Source organism: Crocodylus porosus, unplaced genomic scaffold, assembly GCF_001723895.1.
Source record: "Crocodylus porosus isolate Cpor-Errol unplaced genomic scaffold, CroPor_comp1, whole genome shotgun sequence".
Classification (NCBI taxonomy): domain Eukaryota; kingdom Metazoa; phylum Chordata; order Crocodylia; family Crocodylidae; genus Crocodylus; species Crocodylus porosus.
In genome coordinates, this window is record NW_017728924.1 from 5,668,498 (window position 1) to 5,685,219 (window position 16,722).

Below are 16,722 nucleotides of genomic sequence, written 5' to 3' on the forward strand. Positions count from 1 at the left end.
TGCAACTCTCAGAGTCTTTTCTCTTCACGATTCAACTGCGCTCTACTCTTTGTGGGAAAAAAGCCAACTTAACCTCCCTCTGCAGCAGAGTTATACTATTATCTCTGTCTGACGGTTGCATTGATTAGATTGGAAAATGAGTAACTTTTATCACACTTGATCTGAAATAGTGCTATCTGGCTTATGTTTATCCCCTTACAGTTACAGAACAGATAATTGCATGGATACTGGGAATCAGACCCAACATTTGCAATGTCTCTTTTGATCTCTACTGCAAGGTTAAAGAAGAATAGATATAAAAAAGAAAAGAGAAGAAATGAAAAGCTAACCTGTGATTTAACACCCGCCACTGTCTGGCCTTTGGTACTAGTCTGGTTTGTGTGGTTTAGACCTTTATGACAGCATGTCTGAAGTTGTCCTTAACATGTATCTTAGCTCACTGCCACCTCGACTGTAAGAGCCCCCTGAATTCGGTACACATTGAGCTGAAGCCAATTTGAATTTCATGCTGCAGAGTGTACTTTAGTGTGAAGCGCAGCAGATTTTTTCACTTAAAAAAATTCTAACGAGATATAATCTTTTTGTTCTTCCATTTCTTTCTCCCCCCCCCCCCTTTCTCGTAAAGGGAACGGCAGATTATTTCAATTAAGAGCCTGTCACTGACAATTGTAAGCAACCTTTCTTCAGAGTTCAGTGCAGCAGTTGCAGTTTTAAGTTTCTTAGTGCTTCTGTCAGGATCTAATTTTCAAGGTACTGTTGCCATGGCAGCAACTTGGAATTTTAATCCAGTACTAAAGGTCAAGACAGGTCACCAGTTTCAGTTCCTCTTCAATCTCAGAATAAAGAGCCACAAAAAGGAACCGCGATAAAGGTTTAACCCCCCAAAATCAAAAAAAAAGTTTTAAAAAAAATCCCATTCTAGAGGACAGCCAGGCTTGGAAAATATCTGATTTGTATAAGCTTTCAAATTTGTCTGGAACGATTTAAATGCGTGTTCAATCAAAGATGGTGACTGCCCATTTGCTTTTCCTCGTATAGGCCGAGGGCTGGCTCAGATGCAGCTCTAAAATGGAGGTGCGTGCGTGCCGCTGGCAAGCGATACCGCAAAAGCCAACGAATGGCTTCTCCAGTTGACGGCAGGCAAACAACTTCCAGCCGCGCAGGCATTGCTCTCGAGATATTTACTGCCGTGCATGAGCCCAATGAGCTGGAGAGTTGCATTTCAGTCCATCTTGTCGCTGTGAGGCCCATGCGGGAAACTCGCCCACCTCTTTGCGTCCTGCCAAGCTCTTTTGTGCAGCATTTCTTTTTTTAATGAAACAAGAACTTTCATTTTATATAAATGATGGGCAGGGCGAATGCTGCTATTTCCAGGTAGCAACAACATTTCTTGCAAGCCCCAACTAATGACCCATTTTGTTTGTTTTTCAAGAAAAATGCAACGGTAAAACTTAGACAAAGCCTTCGTTTTTGCCAGTTGCTCACAATCCTGCTGAAATGGATCCAATGTGCATGTCTCATAAAGAAATACAGGTGCATACACTGTAATAAAGGAACTGGCTGCTCATTCTGCTTCCCCAGGAATTGATATTATTTTCAGGAAGTCCTGGTTGGTGTTAGGAAAGACCCAAATGAATAGTTTTTCCCCAAGGTGCAAGAAAACATTCAAAGCGAAGTTGCCCTTTCTCTTGGAATTTGGAAGAGTACAAACCAATGTGCCAGAGGGGAAATGTGTAGTCAGTCTGGGAGGTAATATTAGGACTTGAGGCACGCTTACAATGTTTTATCCCACTGGTTGTTAGTGGCCAAGGGCACTACGGGCATCAGCCCCTCATCCCATGGGGTGATGCGAGAACTTTGTTTAACCTCAAAAAATAAGCTCTCTGGCCAGACTACGGACAGACTCTGACATCCTTTTGAATCCTCAGCCCAAAGGATTTGACAACAATTTGAATTCCTGAGGACGTAAAGCTAAGGAAACGGTGAGGGATGCTTGGGGCTGTCGCTGGGAGTCAGAGGAAAGATGTGCAGTATTAAGAGGTGATAGTAGGACAACTGTCTGGGTTACTCAGGATGCTAATGGATCATTTCAAGCCCTTGCCAATAGTTTGAATGCCAGATTTCCTACCAAAAATCTATGACGCTTTTAGGTTTACAGCACATATCTTTTTGAGCATCCAGTGCACCAAGAGGCAGAACATCTGGGTGAGCATGCATTTAGCTTACCTTAAATATGGCACAGTAAGGCAGGGGTGGGCAAAATGCGGCCCAGGGGCCGGTGCAGCCTGCCAGGCCATTCTCTCCAGCTCGCGTGGTGCCTAAAACATTTAGAAAATTTATATTTATCTTCCCTGGGCTGCCTGTTATGTGGCTCTTGATGGCTTGCCAAACCTCAGCAAGCGGCCCTCTGCCCAAAATAATGGCCCACCCTTGCAGTAAGGTGTGCGAGAGGGTAAAAGGACCGGGGCCAGATGGAGTATGGCATAAAAGAACAGGCCAAAATGGTTGGACTGTGCACTGGAAGGCAGGCTAGAGATAAGTGGCCCAGGTTGGAGGTTCAAGTGGTAGGGAACAGAAAGAGGTAGAACATCAAAGATAGAGATCCAGTGGGAAAGGAACAGGAACCAGCTTGGAGCAGAGGCTGTGGAAGATGCATTCTGGCTAGAGTGGCCTCCGTTATCCTGCCCTGAACACAACATCTCCCTCTCAGATGTATACTCCACATGTGTTTCTCAAAAGCCATGTTTGAAGTGAGGCTGAGGTTTAGAAGCAGTTCCAGCCCACCAAAATGTAAACCAGAAGGTCAGCTTGAAACTGGCCTTGAGCTATGGAAGCACAACGCTCTGCAGCGTTACTGGCTGTCTGTGGCCACGCTCTTTAAAACACAAGACAACTTGTGGCAGGTCAAGAGCATTACTAATACCAGAAAGGACATTAATATGGCTAGAAGAAGGAAATACCTTTTACTTATCACAGGTCTGAGCGTGTCATTTGTGTCATGTATTCACTTAGTGCATTGCAGCTAACATCTACATGGGCCAGCATTTTTCTAGGTACCATGCACAGTGTTATAAGCTGTGTTGAGTACAGGGCACTTCAGATACCAGTAGGCAGTAATGTTGAATTTGTACCGGTGACTAAATACAAGAGGAAATGCTAATCTTTCAAAGCTGATAAATGTTCCAGATATTGACTAGCAAAAGTTCAGCCGGTCACTTGTTTCTTAGGGCAGTAATTACGTGCGTCTGTAATATCCAAGAAAAAATTATTTAACATTGATCAGCAAAATATAAGAAAATTAATTTCCTCTGTTCTCACAGTCTTTTAAAGTGATTTATAAACTTGTCAAGAGGAGATCATGGGAGGAAAAAAAAAGGAATGTAGTAGCAAATATTTTATTTTGGCAGGGAGGTTAAACTGCATGCGAGCTGTCTGAATAATGAAAACAAATTAAAAGTCTAATTTAAAAATTATTTTGAATAATGGGCTTATCTTCTGGGATACAGTGTTTTTAATTATTGTGCTGTGTTCTACTACATTTGATAGAAGCTGAAACGTTTCGCAAGTTAGCCTCTCTAGCAAAGGGGCCATAAGAAACACTTGGTATAGTTACTCCAACCTTGTTTGCTTTAGACCCAATTACTCACTACTTTGCTCAAAAGAAGAAGCCCCTGGCAGTGACAAACAAAAAGAAGCACTGTCGACTGATCATTATCATTGCCCCGAATCACGGAAGACAACATTCATATTTACTTTAGCAAAAGGATGCAAAATACACTCCTCATTAACAAAATGAGACAGTAAATATGAGAGACGAATGACATCTAGTCAAAAACAGACCTTTTTTTTGTTTCCTTTTTCTGCTTGGCCCTTTAATATGCAGCACTGGAACTCTCTGGAGATTAATGGTGTTCCAATTACATGCCACTGTTGTTTCACTTATCATAATTTGTATGTGGTAGTGTAAGCCCCTTGTATTCATGACTTTCCCAATTTACCCAGAGGGAATATCTTTGGAACTTCCTAAGGTTAACAAACAGTCAGTTAGTCTAATGATTAAAGCATGCCCCACTTACTAAGTGAAAATGAACATATACTGTAAAATAAATCAGACTATCAGCACTGTGGGGTAATTTGACAGTCTCATGCTTTAATATGATGGATCAAGAGCTTTAGTTTAGAAATGCTAGAATTTCAGGGGTAATTTTTAAACATATGATACGCTAATTGGATTACGACTGAAGCTCAGATATGATGTGGGGGGACATAAATACAAATATTTGCCTTACTCCAGGTGGAGATAAACTTCACAAGTTTCCAGCATGTGCAGTTCAACTGGAAATCCTAGATCAGAACTGAACGAATCCCAGGTTTTCGTAGAGATACCTTTCAAGGTTAAGAATTCATCAGTGCTTCTTGATTTGAATGTTCTGAATACCAATATTGCTTGTTGTCGCATTATCCAATATACAATCCTTGGTGTAAAATCCTCTTGATGTCTGATTACTCTTCATAAGGACCTCATGCTGATTCATTTCAAACTGTGAATTACCTTTAATTCATAGCTTGAACATGCTGCCAAATTTTGTTTTCTGTGCTCCCAGGTGGCTGTCCCTGACACGATGGAGAACTTCCAAAAAGCCATTAGACACTTATGAAGAGTAGTTCAATATCAAAAGGCACATTTCCATTTTTAGACATGCTTCCATCAAGTATGATGATGAACTGTAGGATTAGGAAGCACTGGTATTTACTGCAACTTGTTTGAAGCCACAGGGTGAAACCTGTGACTTGTTTGAAGTCAACGGTAAAACGGCTCCTGACAAGTGTTTACTGAAACAGCGCAAGACATTTTTCATCTCCTGCAATTTTGTGGGGCGGGGTGTCTCTGCATTTGGCTAGTCTTTAAGGCCCTGCATAGGTTGTATATCATAAGGATGATGGGTCACAAAAATCCTATAAAGATAAAACAAGTTGTTTTTGTCTGATCCATAAAACTTTGCTGTTCCAAGTCTTTAATGGCTTCCGGTAGTTCAATGAACCCATGAGAAGGACCTTTTAATACTGCGTTAATACAGTAAGTATAGGAAGTCATTTTATGACAAGGAAAGAATACCATTATGATTACATTCTTCTTTTTAGCTGGGCTTTTATGGAAACTACCCAAGAGTACTCTGCTGTAGGACTTAGAACACAGGATGTGCTTGATTAAAAAGGTTCTGGGCGGTTTCCAACTGGACACAGGCCAAGTGCTAACAACCAAACAGAACAAAAGAACTGGATGTCTGAGGATGACATACTCTCAATGGTAATTATATAACAGAAACCTAAGTCAAGAGCTGACTATGTACCCTTGAATTCATGGATGTTGACAGAAAATCCTTCTCAGTTCAATTGGTTGCACCTTATCTGTTTCTGCCTACTATGCCTCAAACAAGCTAATAAGAGGAGACTTGTTGGAAACTGGCTCTTCTGCATCTCATCAATGCGGTGTTATTGTGGACCAGACAAACAAGAAAGCTAGGATTTTCCATATGCCAAGTATATTGGTTTCGACTATAATACCTTGCTGAGCAATATGTATATGTGTGTGTGTGTGTGCATACACACACATGCACTATGGACATAGACATAGCTATATATCTGCACACACAGAAGGGTACAGAGAACAGACATATCCTTATATTTATCTGTACACGTGCACACGCACACACACACATATGTACACATGCACTACAGATACAGACATAGAAGGGTATACAGAACAGACATATTTGTATATCCATCTTTCATATATAAATTGTATGGACTGAAATAAAAGCATCATTTCAATGCAAGTATTCACATGTTTGTATGTCTTTACAAGACTGATCCCTGAAGTCCTAGCAAGGCTTACCCTTACCAGAACTCTGCACTCTCTATTGATCCCAAAGCTGTGAAGAGGGTCAAATCATATGTGACAGCACCAGTGGTAGCAGGCAAAGGAAGAAGAGGGAATTTGTCTAGGAAGTAGCAGCACAAAAGGACAGAGCAGTGAGCCGGAGAGTCAACAGGATGCCTGGAAGATGTAGCCATGTCAAAGCCCCTGCCATTGCCAGCTCTTTCTCTGAGTGTACCTGTACAGGCTCTGTCCGGGTGCAGCCACTGACTGCTGGCTTCCACCCAGGGCCCAGTCTGGCTTTGCAACCTTCATGCCCCGGGCAAGGACAGCCAGGTGGAGGAGTGCTTGCAGAGTGAGAGGTGCTTCTCGGTGGATTCTCTCGGGAATCAGGTAAGAGAGCTGCGTATAGACTATTCTCTGTGCCCATAGGGGACAGGACTAGAAGCAATGGCCTCAAACTGCAGCACAGAAAATATAGATTGGAGATTAGGGGGGAACTTTCTGACCATGAAGGTAGTCAAGCATTGGGACAGGCTACCTAGAAAGTTGTGGACTCTCCATCCCTGGAAATTTTCAAGAGCGGGTTAAACAGACCCTTGGCTGGGGTGGTTTAGCTAGGGATGATCCTGCCTTGAGCAGGATTAGATGACCTCTTCAGGTCATTTCCAGACCTAATTTCCTATGACTTTCCTATATATTTAAACTTTACAAAAAGTGGAAGTTCATACACAAAATACTTTGCTGGGAAACAATTTAGGTTAACACAGTCACATACCTGATACAAATCCACACAAGCAAGGAAATAGGAAGTTAAGCCACCTGTCAGTACATATCTCTTATTTTTCCACCTAGAGGCACACATCTTGTTACTCTCACAACTGCCGTACACCAGAGGGCACATTCAAAACCTTAAGTCTGATCCAGCAAAGATGCCAGGCTCACACACCTCAAGTCTGAAATGTCTGTAACACATTGAGAGCCTTGTCTACTGGGGCAGGAGTATAGCAGGGTGTAGTCAAAGCTTAACAAAAGCATGATGCAACATTTTGCCGCTGCATGGAAAAGGGGTCTTTTTAAACTGCAACAATACAGCACAGTGATAGAAAGGTTAGGGGCAAAGGTACTCCAATTCCCATCAAAGATCACATGCAGAACTGATAGAATGGATGAGGTTCCCATCATCAGTGCAATGAATGGGAAGGCTATACTCAATTAAGTATGCATAAGCATTAAAAAATAGTAAAGAATCACTGATTTCATCCAAAAAATTGTTCGTTCAGAGATGCTACTAACAGGCAACAGCAAAAGATGGACAAATCTGCATATTATCTGAAAGAATTGATCCCATTGAGGGAAACATTTGACCCCACTGGCTGTGTCCACACGAAAGCAGCCATGCAGTATGTGGTGCTGCAGACACATCTGCAACGCCACATACCATATATTCAGCTGTTCTCCACACTGCAAGGTAGCAACAAGGGGTATTTTTTTGACCCCAGGGTCATAAAAAAGTGTGTAAAAAACCCCCGGAGCGGTGCACGTGTGGGTAGCGTGCACCACCTAAAACTGGAGCCTGTTTGGCTGGAGCCACGCTCCAGCTGCCAATGGCAGGATCAACCCTGCTGCAGCCCTGGACGTCCCCAGGACCCCTGGTAAGGCTTCTGGGGCCAATTCAGTGCTGGCCCCAGCCTCCCCATGCCAGAGGGCACATGGCACAGGCGTTCCCTGCGGACAAGCAGCCGCGGCACAAGGTGTGCCACTGCATTTTGTCCCTGGGGAAACAGACGTCCATGCTCACGTGGACACAGCCACTGAGATCAGCATTCACGGGGCACGTTGGAATGGGCAGCAGAGGCTAGAAACCTCATGTGGGCACAATTAATATTGTGGTGTAGAGATGAATGGTGCCAGCATAAACAGGATTTTGTCAGGATATCCAGTACCCCTGGTGCCATGGGTAAAGATATCCAGTAAAGCCATGATATCTTTGATATTGTTCTATTAAAATACAATAGGATAGCAGGATCCACCAATATTTATTTGGATCATGCCATCTACTCAGGACTACTTGTTAGTACCACCGTTTTTTTCCCCTCACCCATGAGGTGTTTCACTGCCATTATGCTTGTTTTTTTTGCCTCGGGTATATATGCAAAACAATCCCCATAGTGGGATGGTGGGAACTGTGCATGCAGAGCTCAGGGCAGAAACTGGCCGTGTACATTAAGTCACGCAGTGGATCGCCTCCTCACCAATAACCCTCCCAAAGCCCTATGGAAATGCTTGGAAGCTGCCTTAACAATTTCTCTGCCGCAAAAGGGAAAAAGTGATAGTAACGGCTTAGCTGATCTTCATTTGGAAGCTAAAAATAAAAGTAGCTTTATTGCAACTCTGATCTGTCATGTGTAAAATCCATCACCTACCATAAGAAGGCAGTTCATTCCAGCAGAAATCTGATTGATAGTACTGGAACTTCAGATCAAGCAGCAGAACAGAGAGCAACTGGTTCATAAAATGTACTCAGTGTCTTCGAGTTTTATATCAGGCTTCCTATAGAGAGCTTTGGTCCCATTAAATGCACTATATACCACTGAGCTCCGAAGCACTGTTCTTTTGAAATTCAGCTTATAACTATAAACCATGATTGACAAGTCTATTACTGTTGGTTACAAACTATTGAAATATTGTATTTTATGGTATACTTGCCAAAATATTTTTCACTGTGGAATCCAAACACGCTTGCTTTAGGAGAAAAAACCATTTAAAGATGCAATAATATTTTTTATGTTTTACTAGAGAAGGTGTTGGATGCACACTTTGCATCACTTCGGAGGTTCTGGAACATGAATTTCTTATGCTGGTATCAGGATCAGTGGACCTGGTTGACTAGGTTATTTTTAACAGAATCAGATGATCGTTACCAGAAACAGGAGTAAGGAAAAGGAAGAACTAATTTTGGAAAAGTATCTTACTCATGTGAGCCAATTTGTTACCATTAGCAACACTTTCTAATTCCCATTAAAATGTAAAGGGTGACATGTTTTTGGAACTTTTCCATACATCCAAAAGACTTATCCAATTAAATTGAGAGAGTCAGTGTTTGAGCCCCCTATTACAAAACCCTATTCAAGCAAGAAACTTTAGTCACATAGAGCAGCTCCATGGTTCGATTTCCAGAGGGTTGGAGCTGGGGCCATTAGTGTCCGGTAATGGGTACAATGGAGTACAGCACTTAAAGTCTAGTCTTAGCTCTGCCAGTGATTTATCACCAGACCTTGGGCAAGTTACTTGACTCCACTGAAACCGTGTCCGTACAAAAAGTTGCCCTGGTTTACATGAACCAATTAAAAACCTTTAGGTAGACACTTTTAATTTTATATAACCTGACTTACATTGATTTAAATTACCACATTTAACTGACTTGGCTATATGTCATTTGGGAGAGACACAGAGGGTTACGCAGATTGTATTTAGATCAGCAAAACTTTGCATGGTACAATTTTAACAACACACCAATAGTTAAAAATGATACAACTCTGATTTAAAATCAGACCCAGGCCTCAGCTTTTTTGAACACATTAAAAAATTCATATGTGAAACAACAACTATAATAGCATTCATCATTTTCTTTAAGTCCTTGACTGCCAATTGTTCCAGACTGTATAAAATGCAACATCTAGTCTTTCAATGCCAGGTTAGACAAGTCTTTCACATGCATTTTACTTTCCTTTATTAAATAAATGTTAACATCTTGCATCATCATCTGTTCATTAGACTGCATTTTTACGGTAAGAAGCTTATATCTGATGAGAGAAACATGACTGATCTCCTTCTGGCAAGCTGTACAAATAAAACAAGTGTTATTTTCGCTTAGTAAAAACTCATCTTTTGTACATACCTCTGTTAGTTAATGCATCAGAAGAGGAAATAGTAATAAGTACTGATGACATAAAACTGGTTTATGGCTAATTTTTAAACTCTGAGAACACCAAAATACCAGAGCAAGATGATGGAGTGAGCTAGTCTCAGGTCCCTTAGGAGATGGAGGCTTATTCCCTAATATACATTCAAAAGAAAATTTAAAGTTGGGAGCGCCAATACTTACGACTTCTGTGGCACTGATTTGGTTGCCACTTTTCCTGCTGGATCATTCCACTCTGCAAACAAAGGAAACACGTTTCCAAATGTCAAAAGATTACAGTAAAAATAAAAATGTGCCCAAAGCTTTTCAGCCTATCTAATTATACTTGGTTTCCCAACATGCCACAATGCATAATGTGTAATAAAAAAAAACAATGGAACTGATCTGCATTAGCATCAGAGAAATTAATTTTTTCATCCTTTGTTTTAATGATGTTAAGTAGTTTGAAAAAAAAAAAAAGGCTGACTGTTCAGACTAAGGACAATAAAGACTTACTTTGTACATTGTATCCTGAGGTCAGATGCTGGGAATCCTACAACAAAAACACAAGATGTCAGCATTAGTTAAATGAGTTGGAGAAGGTGGATGCATCTCTCCTTGTTAAACTAAAGGCACTAGCATTACATAAACAAGCAGGGGATCACATGGGAGTGTGTATCTTCTGAGATGACAACACTGGCATTAGCCTGAAGCCCACATTACCTATACAGAAGGAAAGCCACCACTGGGGCATTTTCACTCCTCAGTTCAGAGCCTACTTTAGGGCCAGAGGGACAGATCCTCAGCTGGTGTAAGTTAACTTAGTCCCATTGTGGAGTCACCATGCTGATTGACACCAGCTGATGATGTGGCTTTTTAGTCTTGCCCATAGATGTGTGCATGTGGTTCCCATTTAAGATAATGGGATGCATTTGAATGGGCAGAGTATGGCCCTTAGAACTAAGAGAATTTTTTAGCAGCTTTACTTTTTCCTTCCCCCCGCCTTTTGTCTTATTTCTTTTGGACTGTGCTTGCTTAAAGATGTCATTAGCCAACACTGATCCTCCAGATCTTGTCAGTCACGATGGGCAAAGACACAGGAGCTGGATTTTCAATTGGTGTAAACTGGTGTCGCTCATATGCAGGCAACAGAATCACACCAGTTTCAGACCTGCCCACGGTGCCTAGCACAACTCAGTGCTTCGCTAACAACAGACTTCTTGTTCACTCGCAATAACTTCAAGCTGCATTCCTGATTTTCCTTGCTTGATGCTTCCCTTGGTTTTTCAATCAACAGTAAGATATAACCTGATGCCAACTCAGCCTTCATCCCAAGCAGAACCTAATAGATTTTGATATTTTTAAATTAAGGTATTATTTACAAGCCAGTCCCCCAGCCAGGTCTTACTTTGTTAAAAGCATTAGAAGCTGTAGGATGTTAAAGTCATTAAAACCCTCCCTATACTTCCTCTTAGGGCATTATTGGTTCTTAATATTGTGCTGCACAGCTAGGCAGTCCCTTGTGAAGTAAATCATGCCTTAAGAGTAAACATGGCACTTTACATGTGAATGTCAGAGGGATAAATTGTTGTGATAAGATCCTTCTTTTCTATTGAATTATTTCATATATTTTTCCTATGGGGATGCTTACATTTGTTATGCAAGATGAGGACCTATAATAAGGCCTGCCTTAGCTTTATAGGGCTGCCTAGTCCTCATGTTGTGTCTAAAACTGTAATTGATTTAGTGGACTGTTCTGAGTAGGGACTCTGCTGCTATATTTTTTACAGTAAAACTAACTAACCCAGAGACATTTATGTGCTCACCTATATCCTAAAGTATAATTTTTAAAAACCTAATTTATAGTTCATATTAAAGCGATATGGTCAAGAATTTTAGATCCAACATTCAACCTGCCTAAAAATGATTAGACTGGATGTAGACTTTAATTTTTCTTTTTAATCTACCATAACCTCAAAGAGGAATTAAAAAAATAAAAAAGGGAAACAAATCTCTAGTAACCCTGGGCCTGCGATTACATTTCTGTCACTGAAGTTACTGAAGGTGTGCTGTACATGAGCCAGTTTTTGCAGGGTCTATTAAAACACATGCATTAAATTTAGTACTGTTGCAAATTAAAAAGATACAACTTCCCATAGGCTCAAATTATCCCGTTACCGGCATAGACGAGCGTGTGAAATGGTATGCGCCTACTACGACCCAACTGCATGAACTGGAGAGGAATGAAGGCTATACTGAGTAATCGTAGAGTTTAACAGCAGTATAAATGAATACAATATTTTGCATGGTTAGGAGCTATGTGCACATATGAAACTGTCCGAAGATCGTTAGTGCCTTGGCACTGAATTTGTGTTGGCACTGTCACTACGAGAGCACTAGCAAAGAGGTTTTGTTAGGCTTTGTTCTACACTTTGATTTGTCTTGTTAAATAGTCATTTCACGCGAGCTGCAGTCAAAGTAGGGGGAAGGTGTCTAGGGGTGGGCAACTACTAGCCAAATTATTAGAACTGATACATGACTGGTTGAGCAAAAGGGGCAGTTTCTATTGGATTCAAGGCAGCAGAGCTTTTAGAAATGTCTTTACTTAGTCCAGCCCCAGGGAGAAGACTAAAGCCCCATGTTGTAATACTGTAATTTTCTTCCCTAGGAAAGCGCAACTCCAAGCACCACTGGACCCACGACAGCTTAAATCCTAGTGTCATCACTTCAGTGACTAATTCTTCTTCTTCTCCTCGTGTCCTGTCTGAGGTTGTTGATGACAGGGATTTAGCAGAATTCACAGATTCGTCAGGATCTGACAAGGCCACGACGGGAGCGCTTCTGCTATGGCCATTAGGGCACTTGAAACTTCAGTGACATCAAGTGATTTACAGGTGCTGAATTTGGGACGTCTGGATCTGCATGTGTTACCTTGATGCTTCTTGAATTGATGGACTGGGTGTTTTGGCTGGAAGGCACTTCAGCCACTACCAGGAGATAAAACCTCATTTGGCCAGTATCTTCCACATACACGTGAATCAAATGGATGCCATTTGTTGGACAATGACAGTTATGCAAATCTAAATACAATTCTCTTTTCTCTAAGTCAGTTCTGCAGGTCTGGAGAGCAGCCCTGTCCCTGTCCACCACAACGGGCTGACCTGGATTTGGCAACTCCAGCAAAATAAAATAAAATCTCCAGAGAAGAGCACTCCAGCAGAGGAGAAGGAAGATCAGGTTGCTGCTGATAACCTACCTGTACCTTGCTTGGGATGGAAAACTTGGTCTGCTCAGCCTTGCCAGGTGTGTGAATAGCAGTTAGAGGCGGAGGCCAGGAATGGGTCATCTCCTAGGGAAGGAAAAACATCAGAGACCTCATTCATTTAAAAGTGAGACAGAAAGAAAATTACCCCGTGCAACTTTGCACCCCTCCATAAAGGCAACTTCCCAGATCTGTTTTGAGACGGCAAGGAACAGGTCTCCTTCCCCGGCATTACTATGTCTTATCTGGTGGATGAACCCCCTAATTACACATTGGGCAACATCCTCTCCGGCAGCAATGACAACATGCTTCAACCAATGAGCCCTGCAGGTGCACATTTCAGCCTTGTCCAATGCTGAGGTTGGATGGCCTCCAGCAGGCCTCCAGGGTGCTCTGCTCCCATGGCCAGGCTGCCCATCTATCATGTAATGGTTCCCATCCCCACGATGCTGGGATGCCTTGCAATTTCCAGTGCATATATCTTCGCAATGCCCGCACAAGGTGGGAAGTACTGCTCTCCCCACTGTCTGAATGGGAAACCACAGTCTAAAAAGACTCAGTGTCTTAAGGAAGCCAGTGCCTTGGAGGAGAATTGAACTCAGGTCTCTCACCGAGAGCACAACTATTAGGCAACCCTTCCTCTCTAACCAGAAAAAACAACCCAAAACGGTGTGTTACATTTTTATCATGTGCAAAACACCCGCAAAGGAAGTCTCCCTGGGGCTCACTAGCACAGGCCGTAAAACAAAAAAGAGCATGTGTTTGTTTTTAAACACCAAAAGCCCGATACCGAAGGCAATGATACGTCTTCCTACTGACTTCATTGAGTGCAAGTTTTGGCCCAAGCTCAGAAAATTAAAATTAAGCCAGACACAGATACTACAGAAAGTGTTGTTTTAGGCAAAGCTTGTAAATGCTCTTGTAATGACTGTATTTCATGGTAGATGCTGCTCCAGTCTCTCTTATCTTTGTTTTTAATTTGATGAATATTCAGACAGGCAGGAACACATGTCTCTGGCTATCTGTTACATCTTTGTCTTGGTTGTTTTTCTTTACATACAAAGCACGGTAGGAATTCTTTGATGAGATAAGAAAAACAAAGAGAAAAGGGCGGTCTAGTTTATTAAGTTTTGCATGCAAAGGTGCTGGCTGCGTCAGACCAGTGAGGGTACTCTGTTCAAAGGCCAAGACCGATCATAGCAAATCTTGCAAACTGCAGCCTGAGCTGACGCTCTGCAAGTTAAAAAGACATAGTGCTTGTCTAATGGTTAAAGATGTGAACCACTGACAAGAAGCAGTTTGGGGGAAGACGGGGGCATTGGTCAAGCCCAGTAAAACAGTGGTTGCCATCAGTGGCAGATACTTGCATTGTGGAAGGAATCCATAGTTTCACTTCTCCGATTATCCCTCCACGGATGACACATCATGCAGCAGAGAGGTTAAGATGAAGTAAGTAATTTGACGAAGTGAACTCGAGTTAGCCTATTTCCTTTGGTCTGGTAAGGAAGCTGTGGAAACCAACTACAAATGCCACCCCCAGGGTTAGGCACTTCCCAATGGTCAGGTAACACGTGACATTCGCCATTCACCATGGTGAACTATTGCCCATCCAATTAGCCATGACCCTGTAATGGCTTATGCATCTGTTTAGTTATGGTCATAAGCAGTCCCGACTCAGTCGGACTACTCATGGGAGTAGAGTTGAGCAAATGCATCGTTGCAAAATAAGGGTCTCGGAGGGAAGAACGTCCCTCACCGATGCATCACCACCACGTGACAATGCTTCACAATACTTTGCATTCCCTTGGAAGTTCCCCTGCCCTGATACTTTCTTTGACATAAAACACAGTCTGAAAGGATCTGACTACCCAGAATAATGTATTTGTGTAGCACGTGTGTTCATGTTGAGGTACGAGCTAACTGTCCATGTCAGCAATATATGCCCCTGTGGGAAGTAGACAGGGAACTGCACTATTTTTTTTTTTCCAGGGGAAGTTAAAAAAAAGTAATAAATCCAAATTTGGAAGCATTTAGAAATTCCTGGAAGTAACGATAATAAAACTGAGCATATGAAATGTTTTAAAGTGGAATTTAATGGAAACAAAGTAAGCCCGCAAAATCAAGTTAGGATTTATTTTCACATGGTTTGGACTTTGAATAATTCCAAAATCATGTTAACTGATGGACTGGGCATATGACGGCTATGGTAAGTATGCATATTTTTTTATAGACCTGCAGATTAAATGGGAACATAAACCTGCCCAGCTTGTTGGCTTAGAAGTCATTGTGGTCCACTGATGTAGTAACATCAAGCGTCCTCCTTTCTGAAAATGATTTAAACATTGTTTTAATTGACTCCATGTGTTTTATTTATTAGGGCTAGGCACGCTCATTTCTTCAGCTCAGTCTGCTTTTTTTTCTAGCTGTAAAAGCCCCCAGGTAAGTAACTAAGACATACACATGCAGAAGAAGCCTAATGAAACACCAGGAACATAGCTTTTCTGACCAAATTGTTTAAAAACTGCGGCGATACAGGCCAAATCTGGGTTTCAGTGGAAAAGAGAAAATTGTAGAAAGCTTGCAGTCTGAAGCACGGCAGAAAAGGGGCAGATGGTAAAACAGCTTGCCAAAACCAGCCCCTCCTAGTAAGGTCTGCTTTCAAGGTGCATTTCCGTATTTCAATTTTTCCCTGATTTCTGCCTTCTTCAAAAGCGTGTGCGTGTGTGTGTGTGTGTTTTAATTCAAGTGAGAATGCTGATCAAGCACTGCAGAAATTGCGACGGAAAAAATGCTGCTATGTCATCTAGTCTCTGTCCCTGCCAAGGCAGCTTCCCTTTCTGCAATGCATTTTGCAGCACCTTCTGCAATCGAACTGTAAATATCCCAAAGCTGCGGGGTTTCTTAACGGCCCATGGGAGAGACTTCCTTGGTAAAACCGTGGGCCAAATGCTCCTCTGCCGCATGAATGGCAGATCGACAGAAGAGCAGACTGGGAAAGCAGCAATTTGGTCTCCCCCACCAGACCCCAGCCAAGAGCTGATGAAAGCTCTGCTTCTGCCATTCCACACAATGCCTGGCCCCCGGCTTCAGGAGGAGGAAGGAGAGAGAAAGCTGCTCTGGGATTACTGCTGCAGAAGGCTTGTGGCAGCTTCTGGGAGACGCTGTGTGTCCAACTTCCCTCACACAACGGTCCCTTTAGCTCCTTCGCGCAGAGACGTCATGAGCAGGTTCTGCTCCCAGCCAGGCTGGTGACAGCAGCTGTCAGTCGGGTGCCCTCTCCAAGTTGGTACCCAAGGTCGGAACCCATCCAGGGCTATGCTATTGCCTTCATGCAACCTGTTGTTATACATTTCCTCTGATTTCTTAGTTACACTTCAGATGAAGATTACAAACAGCTTATAATAAAGGGGGGGGGGTTTATAGGGTTAAAAAGGTTAATAAATGATGACTAGAGCACACTCTAGACCTGAAGAGTCTGCATTAATAAACCAGTAAAGCACATGAAAAACTTCTTCTAACACAGGGGTGGGCAAAATGAGGCCCTCCAGGTCATTCTATCCGGCCCACAGGGCCCCTAAAAATTTTAGAAAATTAATATTTAGCTGGCTCTGGCTACCTGTCATGTGGCATTCGATGGCTTGCCAAAATTCAGTAAGCAGCCCCCCGCCCAAAATAATT

General features: G+C 42.3%; 1 protein-coding gene across 3 annotated transcripts in view; it reads right to left on the bottom strand.

Moving 5' to 3' along the window:
* Positions 1-16,722, bottom strand: part of AFF2 (AF4/FMR2 family member 2) — a 524,595-nt gene that overhangs the window by 135,302 nt on the left and 372,571 nt on the right. For all 3 annotated transcript variants that reach the window (XM_019540274.1, XM_019540273.1, XM_019540272.1), the window contains 3 exons: positions 13,039-13,131; positions 10,299-10,335; positions 9,987-10,038 (listed from right to left, as the gene is read on the bottom strand). In XM_019540274.1, coding sequence (XP_019395819.1) covers positions 9,987-10,038; positions 10,299-10,335; positions 13,039-13,131 — 182 coding nt within the window. The remainder of the gene's footprint in view (positions 1-9,986; positions 10,039-10,298; positions 10,336-13,038; positions 13,132-16,722) is intronic.